General features: G+C 40.9%; 2 protein-coding genes across 2 annotated transcripts; one reads left to right on the top strand and one right to left on the bottom strand.

Moving 5' to 3' along the window:
- Window positions 1-505: 505 nt before the first annotated feature.
- On the bottom strand, window positions 506-3,227 carry grhprb (glyoxylate reductase/hydroxypyruvate reductase b). The gene is made up of 9 exons (XM_063475315.1): window positions 3,055-3,227; window positions 2,499-2,632; window positions 2,345-2,417; window positions 2,067-2,183; window positions 1,867-1,955; window positions 1,662-1,766; window positions 1,231-1,366; window positions 717-847; window positions 506-627 (listed from the first exon to the last, which is right to left on the bottom strand). Exons 1-9 carry the CDS (start codon window positions 3,225-3,227, stop codon window positions 506-508), a joined length of 1,080 nt encoding a protein of 359 aa, XP_063331385.1.
- Window positions 3,228-5,207: 1,980 nt separating this feature from the next.
- On the top strand, window positions 5,208-16,205 carry uba6 (ubiquitin like modifier activating enzyme 6). Its single transcript, XM_063476325.1, has 32 exons — window positions 5,208-5,241; window positions 5,704-5,794; window positions 5,932-6,026; window positions 6,114-6,142; window positions 6,261-6,355; window positions 7,082-7,193; window positions 7,710-7,790; window positions 7,893-8,015; window positions 8,194-8,317; window positions 8,541-8,644; window positions 8,756-8,818; window positions 9,219-9,295; window positions 9,417-9,483; window positions 9,615-9,758; window positions 9,870-10,016; window positions 10,097-10,177; window positions 10,266-10,343; window positions 10,433-10,614; window positions 10,826-10,931; window positions 11,027-11,116; window positions 11,232-11,312; window positions 11,415-11,543; window positions 11,647-11,698; window positions 11,821-11,884; window positions 11,963-12,032; window positions 12,116-12,187; window positions 12,310-12,433; window positions 12,579-12,772; window positions 12,942-13,069; window positions 13,709-13,796; window positions 13,919-14,013; window positions 14,319-16,205. Exons 2-32 carry the CDS (start codon window positions 5,754-5,756, stop codon window positions 14,458-14,460), a joined length of 3,078 nt encoding a protein of 1,025 aa, XP_063332395.1. The 5' UTR covers window positions 5,208-5,241; window positions 5,704-5,753; the 3' UTR covers window positions 14,461-16,205.
- Window positions 16,206-16,408: the final 203 nt, after the last annotated feature.

Here is a 16,408-nt window from a genome sequence, read left to right as displayed (position 1 = left end):
CCATTTCTTAGGCATGATCCTGAATCCTGAAGGAGAATGTCCGGCCATCAGCTTTTCCCCACGCTTGAGTTATGCAGCAGTGCAATGATCTGAACCAGGTTGTTCATGCGCCAACCCTCCAATGTGGCTGAAATAAAACAATTCTGCAAAGAGGAGTGAGCCAAAATTCCTCTACAGAGATGAGTAAAAATCTTTTTGCAGTTCTTGCTGCCAAGGGTGGGAAACCAGTTCCTAGGTTTATCGGAGCAATCACTTTTTCACCCAGGGCCTGCTAGGTTTGAATCACTTTTTTTTCCATATAATTTCAAAATCAGAAAAGAGGCAAAAACTTTTTCACAGCACTCTAGAATCCCTAACTACAAAATGTGAAACTGAAGACTAAAGAAAAAGGAGACAGTTGCAACACTGCATGGATTTACTTCAGTCAGCAAAACATATTTTGAACAGTAAGTAGAACTAATCATCCACTGTTTGATCATTTTTTCAGAGTGGAAGCTGTTTCTTCTTAAAGCTTGAGCTCTTTGATCATCGGCTGCCCTCGCAGGCCCAGGAGGAGGTTGTTTGCCGCCAGGGAAGACATAGCATCACGGGTAGTATAGGATGCACTCGCAATATGGGGTAGAATCACTGCAGGAAGAGAAAATATTAAAACCTAATGATAGGCAGAGAGGACCAAGTGTGGTTTAAAAACCTGTTCAAAGTAGAAGAATGCTCACCACAGTTTTTGAGCGTAAACAGTGGGTGGTTGGTTGGCAGCGGCTCGGGAACAGTGACGTCTAATCCAGCTCCTGCGATCTGCCCTGTGGACAGAGCTTCATACAGGTCTTCCTGGTTCACCACCCCGCCTCTGCACAACAGCAAAGTCACAGTTATAGACTCAAAGGGCAGAATCCTCACTGCTGATTGCCTACAGTACATATCCATTTCTCCAGATGCCAGTCACCGAGAAGTTAAATGATTAGTCATTCTAATTTTCTATGAGTGAACTAGTCAACTGTGGAAGTCATTTTGTGAAACTGCGAGCAATTCTAATATCTCAAATATGAATATTTGGATTTGAGGAAACACAATGGTCATTTCTTAAAACCATTACCTTGCATTTTGTGTATTAAATGGTGATCAGTGAAGGAAAATAACCCGTTAAACATCAGGTTAATCAGTAATTAATATGCACAACACTCACAGACCACTCTTGGGGCCTTTGGCCATGCGTGTATCAGGTAGGGGTACCTGCTCGTGTTGATGAAGATGGAAGTCTTTTTCATCTTGGAGAAGAGGTTCTTATTGCAGATCTCCTTTGTCTCTGGTGTTAGAGCACAGCACACAGCCAGGAAGTCTGACTGCTTTGCCAGCTCATCAAAAGAGACTAGAACAAGATACAGTGCAAGGTTATTAAAAATAAACTGAAAACTAAAATAAAACAAACCTTTTTAGCTGGTAGGAATCAGATGAAAACTAAACTAGATGCACTAATATCACTTTTATCATATTAGGTTTGTGGATGGTTCTTAGGACTTCAAGAAAGACTTATGAAAAGTCAAAAGGTTTTAAATAGCCTTATCTTTTGACTAGCCCCTTAAACCTGCCTCTCATCTGCCCTGTTGACAGGGGATCTTTTGTCCACATATCATAGAGTAACGTCCTTACTGGGTCTTCCTTACCATATTCTGCATTGATGGCACTCGCCAACTCAGGCCTGGGGGCCACATCTGTGTAGATAAACTTCTTTACTTTGAAAGGTGCCAGACGCTCAGCAATGGCCACACCTTTGAGTACAATCACACACTGTAAAAAGCTCATAACTGACAGAAATGGCAGTTTGAGGATACGCTGATGTAAAGGTTGTCTTAGTGACGTGCTGCTTACCGATCCTGCCTAGTCCGAGAATACCGACAGTGCTGTTGGCCAGCTCATAACCACACAGCCACAGCGTTCTCCACGTGCCCCAGCCGCCACTGGCATCAGTGAGAGAAAGAGAGAATTTATTTTGCACAGTTTGTATTTGTGCATATATGTTTTAGTAAATTTTCCACGTATGTGTGATCTTATTTTGTATATGACAGTACGTCTTGGCCTCATGTGTGGCCTCTATGAGCCTCCTGGAGGTCGCAAGCAGCAGAGCTACTGTCAGCTCAGCAACAGCATCTGTCAGGACTTCAGGGGTATAACCTATACGGATTCCTCTGTAGGGAAACATAAACATTGCATACAACGTTACATGAATATTTCACTGCCTGTTTGCATGTTAAGAGCCTTTTTTCTTAAAGGGAAGATCACTCTCAGTAGAGCCATGAACGGCATTCACATGTGTTACAATAAAATAAAACAGAAAGAGGGAACTCACCGTTTCTTCAGCTCATCCAAAGACAGATGATCGAATCCCACTGACATTGTACTGAGGACCTTCAGGTTTGGACCTGCAGGAATACATCACACATATAAAAACATGCAAGGCTGTTTGTTGCATTTAGGTTATTTGTCAAAGGCAAAGGGCAGACCTGCAGCGTCCAACAGTTCCGCATCAATTTTTTCTGTCAGCGTGCAAAGCAGACCATCTACACCTTTGACCTTCTGAAGGAGCTCCTTCCTGGGCACCGGTATGTCATCTGAGTCCCACAGCTCAAACTGCACCCTAGGGAAACAGAAATCATATGACTGAAGATTTAAATCAAATCCAGTTTTGAAAAAAACAAAAAAATCCCAAATACATGAGCACAGGTTTCACATTTATATACAGATAATGGTTCTTCTTAGAGATACATAATCTCAAAGTGCTTTTCATAGAAATCGTGGGATTTTAAGGTGCAGTGAAACATTTGTGCAGCTCTCTTTCTCAGGGAATACCCTTTAGACTATGTGCTTTATTTGACGAGACCTTAAGGCAAACATTAGCAGTCATGTTTGTTCAAAGTAAATGATGAACCTCTCAGACCAGATATTCAAACTGCTTAAAGTGATCACTGTCAAATCTCCTGCGGCACACATTGCATAGTTACATAAAAACGCTAAAATTTTTTATTTTAAGTGACATAACAGGATACTAAGAAAACTCACTGTCCGGATTTGCGGAGGATCTTCAGACCCTCAGGTGGGATCTGTCGTGTGACGTAGACGCGTGGCAGGGTTGACATCTCCCTCTGGATGTTACTTGTTAGACCCCCGGTAATGTTCAAAGGAGTAACGGTGATCTTCTGGAGCCGACGGAGTGCCATGCGACTGCACCACATTGCAGCGTAAGTGCGTGGGCAGAGTGTCCACAGTGTAGGATGAGTAAACTCTGGAGACTGTTGTGGGATTTGTGTGTGATTCTGGCTGCAGGTCAAGGGGGAGGCTCCTTTGTGAACTAACCAATATGATAAAAGGGTGGGAGTCTGAAGGTTTGAAAGGGGAAAAGTCTGAAGGTCTGAAGGTTAGAGATACTTATCCCTAGTGGTGTAAATGGTGTAAATGTTTCACTTAGCTGGTGAACTTTGTTTCTTTAAATGAGGGGGGGACCTGAACATTGTTTTTTATCTTCTGTTTTCACTGGTTGCGACCAGTTTTGATATCTCTCTTTTTGCAACCCGAGCCTGCCTGTGTTGTCATGAAAATAGAAGAGTTGTTGCTTGGTTGATTGCTTATTTTTTCTCAAACTGAAAAATAAAATACCCCTAACCCATAATGGCTGGAGGAGGTATTGTCACACCTCAAATCCAAAGCGATAAAGCAGACTCATCATCGACAAAATTGATTTAAGATAAGGCAATCTTTTCTGACATGTTTCTGCTGTTTCTGTCCTGCTTTCGGTTGGATGGACCTTAAAATCATTATTGTGTTACAGGTATTACTTTTGTGTTACTTTTTTCTTTTATGAATAGAATGCATTGTTGTCACCATATTCACATATACAATATACATCTATACAGTGAAAAGTCTTAAGACACGCTTTATCACTTTATATTTTTGTAGGAAAATGGGAAATAGACTCAGCAACTTATTGAAACATGTGCAAACACACATAGAAATACAGTATATAAGGGGAAAAAATAGAGTTTGTACAATTCTAATGAGCTCGGAAGTCAGTACTTAGTATTTATTCGTTAACACAGCCTGGACACTCTTAACCTTTCTTTCTTTAATTATGTAGTCTTCAGGAATAGTTCTCCAGGGTTCTTGTAGGACATTTAAAGCTCTTCTTTGAATGTTGACTTCCTTTTCTTCCCTTCTCTGTCAACATGATCCCACACTGCTTCAGTAATGTTGTGGTCCGGACTCTGAGGAGGCCAGTCCATGACTGATAGTGTGTGTTTTTCTAGCCAGGTATGCTTTTACTGCATTAGCCATTGCCAATCATGAGCTTTTCTGATGGTAGTTGTTCAAAATGTGTGTTGATAATTCAATTTGTTTTGACAAAATCCCCAACACAACTGGCTGAAATGCAGATTGAAACCATGACAGAGCCTCCACTGTGTTTTACAGACCATCACTTATAATTTGTAAACACTGACTTAGACACTAACTGTTCTACCTCTCTTCCGACCTCCTCTGCACATACTGATGAGCTTTTCTCCGTGCTTCCCCTCCTTAAGACTGGCTTCTTAACAACCACTGAAACAGTGAACAGTAGATGGATTAAATCAAGAGTCAGAAGCATCTCTCAGGACCTGTGTCAGATATTTGTTGGATGCTTTACCTGTTTTATTTTAATTTTTTTGTTAATTTAATTTAATTTACTTATTTTGGTTTTTTAAGCATGCGGCTTGTTTTTTCCCACTTCTCAGTTTCTTCAATATTATTAAAGACACACTGCACAACATGTTCAGATATGCCAAGCTTTCAGCAAATAAATCCTGTGTTTTTGTCGGGGAGAAGGGGGGAGTTCTGCTTGTAACAAAGTGTCTAAAGATTCCATTTAAAACTGGTATTTTTAGCTATTGAATGAGTCATAGATCAGTGTTAGGTTTTTTAAAAAGCAAGCAAAAAAAAAAAGGGCGGTAACTCAAGATTACACCTTTGAAAACAAAATGGTGGAATTTTATTCTTTAGAAAAATGTCACCCGAAATCTAGTAAATCATCATAAATGTGTGTTATTTTATCAACAACACAAAATAAGTAACGTTTATTCACAAATATAGTCCTAGAAGTTACCGTGAAATGATTGGTTGACGTTGGCCACGTGAGTGCGTTAACCCGGAAACACTCCAAGTTTTTTAACCAGTCACAGCCATTCATTCGCTGCAGCTCGCTGGGCTTACTGACAGGTACCTGCGTGTGATATTCTGACTAATTTTAAGTACATTTATAACAGTGTTTACATATTGCTTGATAGAAACAACTATTCCTAAAACATTTGCCTACTCCCTGGAGTTATTTGTAGCCTCGTGTTTGTGTCACCACTTTTAATGAGTTTATGAGAAGTGTCTCCGCAACCGGCACCGGGCAGCAGCATTAGCTAGCTGTAGCCGCTAGCGTTGAGCTTCAGCAACTTCATAAGTCATCTAGCTTTACTAAGGCACATGTATTAACCCCTTTAATGTCGGGCTTTTTTTTAAGCCGCTTGGTTAATTCAGGTCAGCTCAGCTCGGTGGGGTCAACCACGTTGCTGACAGCTAACTGGCATCAACAGTTCGTTAGCTGTGCGGCTCATTAACAGCAGGGCGTTGGTTTTAAATCTATATCGCTCAATCAGACAAGGTTAATTACTCTATTTATATTTTTAACAGGAAGCATCTCTATCTGTGAGGCACTTGCTCTCCCCCCTTCCCCTCCCATCATGGCTACAGACTTGATGGAGATTGACGACTCTCTTTACAGGCAAGCCTCACCATCCGTATAATTTGCCTTTTTAATGGTTTATATTACAGCCAGTGCAGTTATTGTTCGTGGTGTTTCCATTCGTCCTTCTAGCACATTCCTTCACAGTGACTCTTCATCTCTCTCTCACTCTTTAGCCGCCAGCGATATGTGCTTGGAGACAGTGCCATGCACCAGATGGCCCAGTCCTCAGTCTTTCTCAGTGGAATGGGAGGACTGGGAGTAGAGATAGGTAGGCAATATTTAATGGTTTGGTGTTTTTATGAGCCACGCAAGGAACTCTAACATGACTCTAAACCTTTTGGGTTTGGTTTCGCAGCAAAAAATATTGTCCTGGCTGGTGTAAAGGTAGGCGCGCTCTCTTAATATTACAGCAATGTGTCATTCCCAGCATCTTGCAAGTCCAAAGGTCTTGTAGTCATGATTGTTCGAACCTATACAGTATGTTTGTCCTCTGTGTGTACAGGCAGTCACGCTTCATGACACAAAACAGTGTGAGACCTGGGATCTTGGCTCCAACTTCTTCATCCGCAAAGAAGATGTTTTGAGCCAGAGGAGGAGGTAATGAACCCCACAGGGCGGGACTCTCCTTACGCTCTTAAATAGGCATGCACCAGTGTAGCTTATTCGTTCCTTATGAAGATACCTTAAAGGAGCGGGCTGATAATATTGCTAAATAAATACATTGCAAACCATTCTCTTTTTATGTGAAACAGTTATTATTAAAATGACAAAATAACAAGATCAAAATTTAATTAATTTGAGCTTGTTTCCTTTCATCTTGGTCTGTGATTAAATTGAATTGCTACAGTTAAGCTATTGCTGCTCCCCTTTGTTACTGTGTATGTCTGTTTAACCATACCCTCCTTGCTTGCACAAGATAATTAAGGACTGCACTAATCAAGTTGTTCAGTTACTCAAAGTGCAGTTGTAAAGTTTACACAACAATACAGAAATAGTGACACTGACAGGGACAGCACCATTGTCTGCTGTTGTCATCAGCTCAGCTGACCACTGTTTGGTTTCTGTTGAATCATAATTAAGTCACAAACAGTGAAAGCCACCAAAGTGACGATCCTTTCTTGTTAGTTTCATGTTGTGCTAATGTGCCAAATAAAGAATAACATTTTAGTTCAGTTTAACTGAATATAATTGTGATTGACCAGTGCGTACCTGATACAGCTCTGAGTAGGTACCAGAGTGATATGTGGTATAAACATTAAGACTGGTGCATCCTTACTCAGATACTCTCTCATGTTTACCCACTCCCTTGTGTTTCTCCCACAGGGTGGAGGCAGTGTGCCCTCGCGTTGCAGAGTTGAACCCTTATGTCCACGTTGACATGTCTTCCTCTGCTCTTGATGACAACACTGATCTCAGTTTTCTCAGAAGGTACCAGGTAAGTCATTACCTTTCAGACTCCGGGTTGTAAGCTAACCAATGGTTAGTAGGACAGACATTTTTTTTAATAGGTTGCTCCCACGCCCTCAGAAACCCCCTAGTGATTAAAAATATGAGGTGTAGGGAAGTATGAAGACACCCGCCCCTTCCCCGAAGACCAATGTGGCTTAACAAGAGTTTCCAATAGAAAGATTTCATCATAAAGAAACATTTCTGAATGTCAATAAAAACTCATCAAGCACTGTGATTCACTTCACAGCTGCCTCTTACAGATGTTCTAGTTATGTTTCTCCCCTGGTCTGAAGGGATGTTGAAGCTAAAGGTCAGCATTTCATAACTGTCGTGAAGCAAGTCGTGAAGGGTTGATCTCATTTTTATAGTGATCATGTATTTGGCCACCAACTGGCATTCAATTTAAAATAAAATGCTTGTACGTAACTGCTTTTCTTCTCTACTGCATAGTCTGCTATGGACTCCAGGTAATGTTTGGTGTCTGCTCTGCTTCCTCCTCTAGTGTGTGATTTTGACTGAGGCCAGATTGAGCCTACAGAAGAGAGTAAATGAGTTCTGCCACTCACAACAACCCCCCATCAGAGTAAGTCTGCTCTCCTTGTTGTGCTTATGCATTACAGTTGCACTGCGAGAGCTCACAGATGGGTAAATATTAACCAAACCTGTTGCGTGTGTATTGCTTCAGTTCATCAGCTGTGACATGTACGGTATCTGTGCACGAGTGTTTTGTGATTTTGGAGAAGAGTTTGAGGTGTTCGATCCCACAGGAGAGGAGCCCAAGGAGGTTTTCATTCAAAGTATCACTCAGGTATTCCCCCCGACCACACCCCACGAAAAATAAAAAATTACAAATAAATAAATTGTTCCAGCTTTTCTTCAAAAAATTCAACACATACACTTTGCAGTAAAGTTTGCCTATTAATCTTCTGTCTGCTTAGTCAGTAAATTAGCGAACTTTGGGTGAGCTTTTCTGCAAACTGTTTCAGGATAATCCTGGGGTGGTAACCTGCATGGACAACCAACCCCACGGCCTACAGACAGGGCAGAGTGTTGTTTTCAGAGAGGTCGGCGGCATGGTGGAGCTCAATGGCACGTCTCGGCAGGTTTCAGGTACTGTGGTTACAAATTTATTACTGTAATGCATAACAGCAGTGTCTCCAAGATTATTGTTATTATTTGTACAAACTCAAACTGGTGTTTTTATTAATTTTACTGGACGCAAATGCAAAAATGTATCTGGCAATGTCATATTTGGTGACTTGTTTTCTATATGTATGTTCATATAAATTAATATAATATGATCGTGTGTGTGTGTGTGTGTGTGTGGTTTTAGTCCTTTCTTCTCACAGCTTTGCAATAGGAAACACATCTCAGCTACAATCATACACACATGGAGGTTTCTTTGTCATGGTGAAAACCCCTAAGATGTACAGATTTGTAAGTAGATTAGTTTTCATATTTAACAGTGTCGTCCAATTATGATTTAAAAACATGCAGATATGTTTAAATGACCATCACTTGTGTGTATGCTCACAATATTTATTTCAGGAAACATTAGAGCAACAGCTGTGTGACCCTCGGGTCCTGACTCCGGACTTCAGTAAACCAGAGGTAAGAGAAAACTATGAAGCTTGTATCCTACAGAGAGGGGAATAGTGTGGCATTTTAACATCGTTTTTATTGCAGCTTCGTGACTCACATGGCTGAGAACAGTTTGAGTTAGAAACTGATCAAAACTTTCCCATGGCTCTCTTGCTACATAGTTGGTTCACCTGACAGTATCCCACATGCTTAAACATACTGCCTTCACGTTTACACAATAGAAACATGCACATGTACAGAGCAGAGATACCCTTTCTTTCTCAAGTTCACACTGATGTTTAACTAGGTTTACAAAACAGGTTGAACTAACGTAGACCCAGTGTTTCTTAGCAAAGTTCACAAATGCCTGTTTTTCTTTGAGTTTAAGAAGCCGATTTCTTCACAGTCCTGTTTTAAATCTGCTTCTCAGGCCCCACTTCAAATCCATGCTGGCATGTTGGCACTGGACACCTTCCAGGAGCAGCACAGTAGACTTCCTAACACTGGGTAAGTAAAATTTCCATATCAGATCAGTACTTTTTACCCTCCAGTCTAATGTTCTGTTCTGCTTTCTCTGTGCGATATGTTTGCTAAGCACTGAAGAGCGCCTTTTCTTTGATGTCATCAGGTGTTTACAGGATGCTGAGGTTTTACTAAAGCTGACTGAGGAAGTGAATGCAGCTCTCAAGAGCAAAGTGAGCTTTACTGTTTTCCTCATTTCATCACTGCAAAGGCAGGCACTCATTGTCTGACAGATGACTGCATGCACACTGGTGTGATAACATTATACTGTCTTTTCCTCTCCTCTGTGACTCCTTCCTCCCAGGCTTCTGTGAATACTGAGCTAGTACGCTGCCTTTCAAGGACAGCGAGGGGTACTCTCCCTCCATTAGCAGCAGCTGTTGGAGGTTTAGCCAGTCAGGAAGTTCTTAAGGCCATCACAGGGAAGTTTGCACCCCTGCAGCAATGGGTAGGTCACTAAATTTGAAGCTGTGGTTTTATAGCTCACTGTAAGCCTTTTTCCAACCCTGAAAGAAAATGTTTTATTATCCAGTTTTGTTTTGTTTTATCACATTTTTAGTTTTATCTTGATGCTATTGAGGTAGTCAAGCCACTTCAGCCTCTTTCTGCTGAGGAGTTTTCCCCTAGGGGTGATCGATATGATGGATTACGAGCTTGCATTGGTGACTCACTGTGTTTACAACTACACAAGCTAAGGGTCTTTATGGTAAGATTTAGAAGTTCTCAATGTTTTTAAGGTTTTTATTGAATTATGCTAGTTTACCCCAAAATAAATTCTTTTTATAGGTTGGCTGTGGAGCAATAGGCTGTGAGATGCTGAAAAACTTTGCACTGCTTGGAATTGGATTGGCCAAGAGCTCAGGGGAGGTGGGTATTTATTCTTTATGCATTTATCTAAGTTTTACCTCACTGTGAAAAGTTTACTGGAATTTCATTTGCATATTTAACTTCTCAGGTGTGCATCACAGACCCAGACCTCATAGAAAAGTCTAACCTCAACAGGCAGTTTCTCTTCAGGCCACATCATATACAGGTGAATAGACGTGCATTTCTGCACCAGTCAGGCTCGGGCCTGGTCGGCGCATTGCTGCATTTAAGCCATTTGTTTCCTCTCTGCTTTAGAAACCCAAAAGTACCACAGCAGCAGAGGCTACTTGTGATATAAACCCAGACCTACAGGTGGAAGCTCACCTCAACAAGGTGTGTCCGGCTACTGAGAACATCTACAATGACTCATTCTACTCTTCATTAAACCTAGTGGTCACTGCGCTGGACAACGTAGAGGCACGGAGATATGTGGACAGGTTGGTGAAGACATTGTGACGATCACAGCTTCACTTCATTAAGTATTCGATGTTCAATGAACCAAAGTGAAGCAGAATCCATGTGTGATTATTGTGACCCCTGTCCTCATGATTACCATTGTCATGATATGAATCTAGAAGTTGCAGTTTAATAAAGTATTTGTTGTCATTAAAAAAGAGTTTTTCTTTTTTGTAATTTATGTATTTTCAGCCGCTGTGTATCCAATCAGAGGCCTCTCCTAGACTCTGGCACCATGGGAACTAAAGGCCACACTGAAATCATTGTGCCAAACTTGACAGAGTCTTACAATAGCCATGTGAGTCTGTGGAAGAGGCTCAAGGTATTGGTTTTCTGTGCTGGACATGTGCAGTCCCATCACCAACCTAAAATCGCTTTTCCTTTGCCTCCCAGAGGGACCCCCCAGAAGAGGAGATCCCATTCTGCACTCTCAAGTCTTTCCCTTCTGTTATAGAGCACACCATCCAGTGGGCCAGAGATAAGGTCAGGCAGCTGAAAGACCCAACAGTATTCTTTTTCCACACTGCAAATTATTGTTTTGAAAGTCTGAGTGTACTTCCTAATTTTTGTTTTATTTTTTAAATTTTTGGCTTTCTAGTTTGAGAGTGCCTTTGTCCACAAGCCCTCCATGTACAACTCGTTCTGGCAGACCCATTCCTCGGCTGAGGTGGTGCTGCAGGTAAGGCACAAGTGCCGTTTTGACTGATGAAAATCATCCCAGCAGTGCAGCTGTTTAATCAATAAAAACAACTTTGATGATTGTGTGTGTTTGTCTGTGTAGAGGATGCAGGCAGGGGAAAGTCTGGAAGGGTCATTCCAGGTCATAAAGCTGCTGAGCAGACAACCCACTCAGTGGGAACAATGCGTCACTGTTGCTCGTCTGAAATTTGAGAAATATTTCAAGAGAAAGGTAATGAAAATACACATTCCTATCAAAGGGGCTGTGTGGTTTACGATTATGTTTTGTTTTTTTTTCTTTTCAGTTTTTTCACTTTACTGCTGTTTTCATGTAGGCCCTACAGCTGCTGCACTCTTTCCCCCTGGACACAAGGTTAAAAGATGGAAGTAAGTGTTAAATAATCAGATGGAAACCAGAATCAAGTTATCAAGCAAATTAACAGGTATAGCTAATGTATAAATGGCACGTAAAATTAAAGTATTTAGTGAAAAGTCTCCCAATTCCTCAGGTTTGTTTTGGCAGTCTCCAAAAAGACCACCAACACCTCTTGAATTTGACTTGAAAGACTCTTTGTGAGTATGCCCTTCTGCTAACCGATAAGCCAAATATACTCAGATCTTGGCTTTTAAACTCTCCTCTGTTCCCATCAGGCACTTTGCTTTCATTGTGAGCACTGCCCGGCTCTTCGCAGGGATTTATAACATCCCTTATTCAGAAAGGGTGGGTGGCAAGCATTTAAATCTAATCTCTCTCAAAAACACACATACGTAATCACTTACTGACTGTGCGATTGTGTTTTTCAGGATTTTTCTGAAGAGGCTATTACCAGGATTCTCGCAGATGTCAAGATTCCAGAGTACAGGCCCTCAGAAAAAGTAAGCTTTTCTGTTGATCTGAACTTTACACTTTCAAACAAGTGCCCCCCCCCCCCCCCCCCCCCCCCCCAAAAAAAAACCAAACCACCCTAATCTTTTTGATGTGACTCTGTCCCTGCCAGTGCATAGAAACAGATGAGACAGCAAAGAAGCCTGATCAGATAAAGATGCCTCTAAGCAGTGAAGAGGAAAGGGACGCCATCGCTCATTTGGAGCAGGCTATTGCTACTGACAGGGTCACACCAGGTATGCAAATACTCAACATATCCTTTTTCTTTTCTTTTTTTTACGTCTGAAGGAGACACAAGCTGACTGACAAATTGAAAATGTGAAAGCTGGAGTGTTACATTTGTGATTAACGATTGGAGTGTGTGTCCTGTAAATTGTGCAGAATGGTTACGGATGAGTCCACTTCAGTTTGAAAAGGATGATGACAGCAACGGTCACATGGACTTTGTCGCATCAGCATCCTCTCTCAGAGCCATCATGTACTCCATTGAGCCAGCTGACAGACTTAAGACCAAACGCATTGCTGGGAAGATAATCCCCGCCATTGCCACGGCAACAGCTGCAGTGGCTGGTTTGGTGAGCACAGACCTTGAGATACTCATGGTTTTTAAGGATTGCATCCAGCAGATAGTGCTCATCATCCATTAGGTTATATGTTTTGATTGAATAATAAGGTGTACAGATATGTTTTTAAAATGTTGTTTTAATGGTATGGTAACCTTGTGTATTAATGTGATGCACTCAGGTGGCGCTGGAGTTGATCAAGGTGGTTGGAGGCTTCGGATTTGAATCACACAAAAACTGCTTCTTTAACTTGGCCATTCCTGTAGTCGTTCTCACCGAGCCTGCTGCAGTCAAACAGACACTCATCAGGTACACTCATCATATTCACGCTTTATCACACCTCCACAGAATAATGGGACTTTCTACAAATTACGATTTCGTCCAGACATTGTGATGCAGCACAAGAGGTCGCCACAGTGCGTTGCTCTACACGTTTCATGTCACCTTTTTTAATTTTAATATGCTGGATGCGCTTCCTGAAACTCCTAAGGGATTTGTGTCTCCTGAGTCAATGATGAGCTCAGTTGTGGCTCCATGGTTTACTTGTTAACATGTTCGCCTCACACGCGAAAGATCCCAGTGGGAAACGCAAATCCAGCCTCACGGGGTCATAAGACAGTGCAGTGCTAATGCCTGAAAGAAGGGTTCAGAGAGTTGCATCCAGAGTAAATGTCTGTGCCAAATATGCAGATCCATCCACAGCAGTGACCTCTTGTGAAATGAGGGGATCTCAGATTTTTAACTGATGCTATGAAGCTCTGACTTTCAGTGGACTGTTCTGCAACAAGATGTTGCTGTTTTTGGATTCTGTGTACTGAAATTTTCAAGTCCCGCACTCTTACTGACCGCTTACTGTTGCACTATCACAGCATCCATGGGGAAATTACATTTACCATGTTGTTATTATTATAATGTCATGTAGTAACAGCTCCATTGCATCTCTTCCAGGAACAACATCTACTACACCATCTGGGACTGCTGGACTGTCTTTGGCCACGAGGACTTCACTCTCTCTGACTTCATGAATGCTGTCAGGGTATGAAGCATTTACTCCCATTATCCAGTGATTTGCAGCTGTTAGATTATTGTATTCTTCCTCAGATTCTTGTTGTTGCAGAGAATATTTTCTTTGTTAATGAGCTGTTTTGTTATTTACAGGAAAAGTATGGAATTGAACCCACTATGGTCGTCCACGGTGTAAAGATGCTCTATGTGCCTGTGATGCCTGGACACTCCAAGAGGCTCAAATTGACGTATGTGTTTTCCTCCAAACTTTTCCTTATTTTTTCTTTCTTTTTATAATAATAGTGTTTTTGAAGGGAGTAGGCAATGAATGTGTTGCTTAAGGGCACATCAGAATCAGGAGGGTGGATACTCTTAAACAAGAGATTAAAGCAGAGACACTCACACTGCCTACATAGTGTTTTCCTGGTCTAAACTTAAGCATAACTTCCAGGTGTGTGCCTGTACTTGTGCTCATTACAAAGTTTTTTTTTTTAATTTGCTGAAATGTTCACAGTGCATATATTCGTCTATCTTTGCCTCTGATTTTTCACAGGATGCATAAACTAATCAAGCCATCAGTGGACCGCCGCTACGTAGACCTTACTGTGTCATTTGCTCCAGAGGCAGATGGAGATGAGGACCTCCCTGGTCCTCCGGTCAGGTACTACTTCAGCCCCGATGGCGAGACTCCCTGACACCTCCCTCAATGTCATCCTCAAGCCTCTTGTGTCCTTATTTCCCTTCTTTTATGTAAATTGTTACACCCCAATTGCTTAGGCATGGGCCAAGAGTTTTCCCTCAGGATGTTACCTGACAAAGTAAAAACTCCTTGCCTTAGCACAAACCCCTCTTGTACTTCATGGAGCAAGAAAAGCCAGTCGTGGTCCCAGTTCTGTTTTTTTTTTTGTTGTTGTTGTTTTTTCCCCCCTTGCCTAAGATCTAGCCAGTGGAACACACGGAGTAGCACTTATAATTATACCTTTGTACATATACTTTCTGTTCTTTTTTTTTTTTCTTTCTTTTTTTTACTCTGGTGAAATGCACAGCTCTGGTTGTGTCGATGCCTTAATTGATTATTAACCTTTTTTTTTCTGTTTGTGGCAGCGAGTCTGACTAAAATCTGTGTTTACAGGAATCTTTAAACTCCCAACACACAGACCCATTTAGTTCTTGTGTTCAACTTCTTTTTTTTTTTGTTTTTGTGAGTTAAACTTTTGGCACAATAAAGACAAGTAGTTGGTAGGCCTCGCAACATCTTCGTCCTCTGAGTTCTTTGAGAATATTGCCAACCACAAATTTGCCAATTATTTTCTGTCTCCCCCTATAGAAATAAAATTTAAAAAATCAAGATTTGTTGTATAATTTTAAGGTGCGACAAGTTAAGTGGACAATGGCAAAACCACCAAAGATAGTGATTATCATTTTGTCTGCAGATTGTTCTTTTTTCTTTTTTTTTTCCACCACTTTGACTGCCTCATTATAAAACATGTTTCAAACACAGGGCATGGATATCACCCAGCATTTGAGAGCAACACACAAGCTGTGTTTTACTTAAAGGTTAAGCTGAAGTTGTTCTGCAGTCAGTCGGGTGTAAAATTACAGTCAGTGTTGTGCACTTAAAAACAAAAAATGGGTTTAAAAAAAAAAAGTTAATTGTAGCTGTTAGTCTTACCTACCTTAAATACTTGGGTAATGACTGCACTGACATTAGTTTGAGCAAACGATGTTCTTCATTAACAATACAAAAACTGACGTGAGTTTACTGTTTCACACATAGAAAAGCCTTATTTTGACAGACATTAAACATCTGGGGTCACACTCCTGTGTTATAACACATTTGTTTTAAAAGAAAATCTTTGCTGTTCATGATTTGTTGTATTTGTTCATGAATGTCTGTGACATGTATTTATTTACTTGTTATGCTTTTTTTTTTTTGTTTTGTTTTTTGGGTCAGACTGAGCCTGTATTGATGAGCTCTGAGTAATGGTGCACTGGTTAAATAATCAATAATGAATAGTAGTCATCCAGAAAGTCTTTCTCCAGGTTTATAATTCTCCCTTTCATTAAGTTCCAGGTTAAAAAGAAGGCTTTCGATCAGTCTGTAGTGCCTACAGTGGCAATAACGTCAGTGTAGTTTTGAATGGAATCAGTTAAATTAAACTTTGTCTTGAAGATTAAGTCACATCTTATCATCTGTCTTGGACCTTCTGGCTGAACACCACAACGAGATGCTTCCTCAGTGTTCCTTTGTTTCTCTGCTCAAAACCAGAGGTGGTGAAATTTCCTTTCTACAGCAGATGTCTACCCATATTGACAACACTTCTTGTGCAGTGAATTCATCATTTTAAAACAAAGCAGTGTTAATGACAGATACTGATGTATGTTCTTGTGACAGACGAGCTCAACCAGTGGTCCAATAAAATGTGAGATTTCAGGATGTCTTCAAAATTGAAGCTGCTGACTCGTTCTTCGAAGTCAAACTTTACAACAAATACAGACACTATGATTTGAATTTATTACGTCAGATATTTATAGAGATAATATTACATGTAACTGAGGTTTGTTTTTTCTTAAACTAAAAATAATTTGATACAGTACCTTGGGAAATTATAAATACATTCAAAAGTTCATTCAGATCTCATA

Source organism: Pelmatolapia mariae, linkage group LG6 (assembly GCF_036321145.2).
Source record: "Pelmatolapia mariae isolate MD_Pm_ZW linkage group LG6, Pm_UMD_F_2, whole genome shotgun sequence".
Taxonomy (NCBI): Eukaryota; Metazoa; Chordata; class Actinopteri; order Cichliformes; family Cichlidae; genus Pelmatolapia; species Pelmatolapia mariae.
The sequence above is the reverse complement of the archived record's forward strand: the minus strand, read 5'-3'. Positions and strand labels throughout refer to the sequence as shown.

Coding starts and splice junctions, on each gene's coding strand:
- uba6 (XM_063476325.1), top strand. CDS start 5,754: ATGGCTACAGACTTGATGGAGATTGACGACTCTCTTTACAG. Junction 10,017..10,096: donor ACAAGCTAAGGGTCTTTATG/GTAAGATTTAGA, acceptor TTCTTTTTATAG/GTTGGCTGTGGAGCAATAGG. Junction 11,885..11,962: donor TTTGACTTGAAAGACTCTTT/GTGAGTATGCCC, acceptor TGTTCCCATCAG/GCACTTTGCTTTCATTGTGA.
- grhprb (XM_063475315.1), bottom strand. CDS start 3,227: ATGTGGTGCAGTCGCATGGCACTCCGTCGGCTCCAGAAGATCACCGTT. Junction 2,184..2,344: donor TTGGATGAGCTGAAGAAACG/GTGAGTTCCCTC, acceptor GTTTCCCTACAG/AGGAATCCGTATAGGTTATA. Junction 1,767..1,866: donor TCTCGGACTAGGCAGGATCG/GTAAGCAGCACG, acceptor TTGTACTCAAAG/GTGTGGCCATTGCTGAGCGT.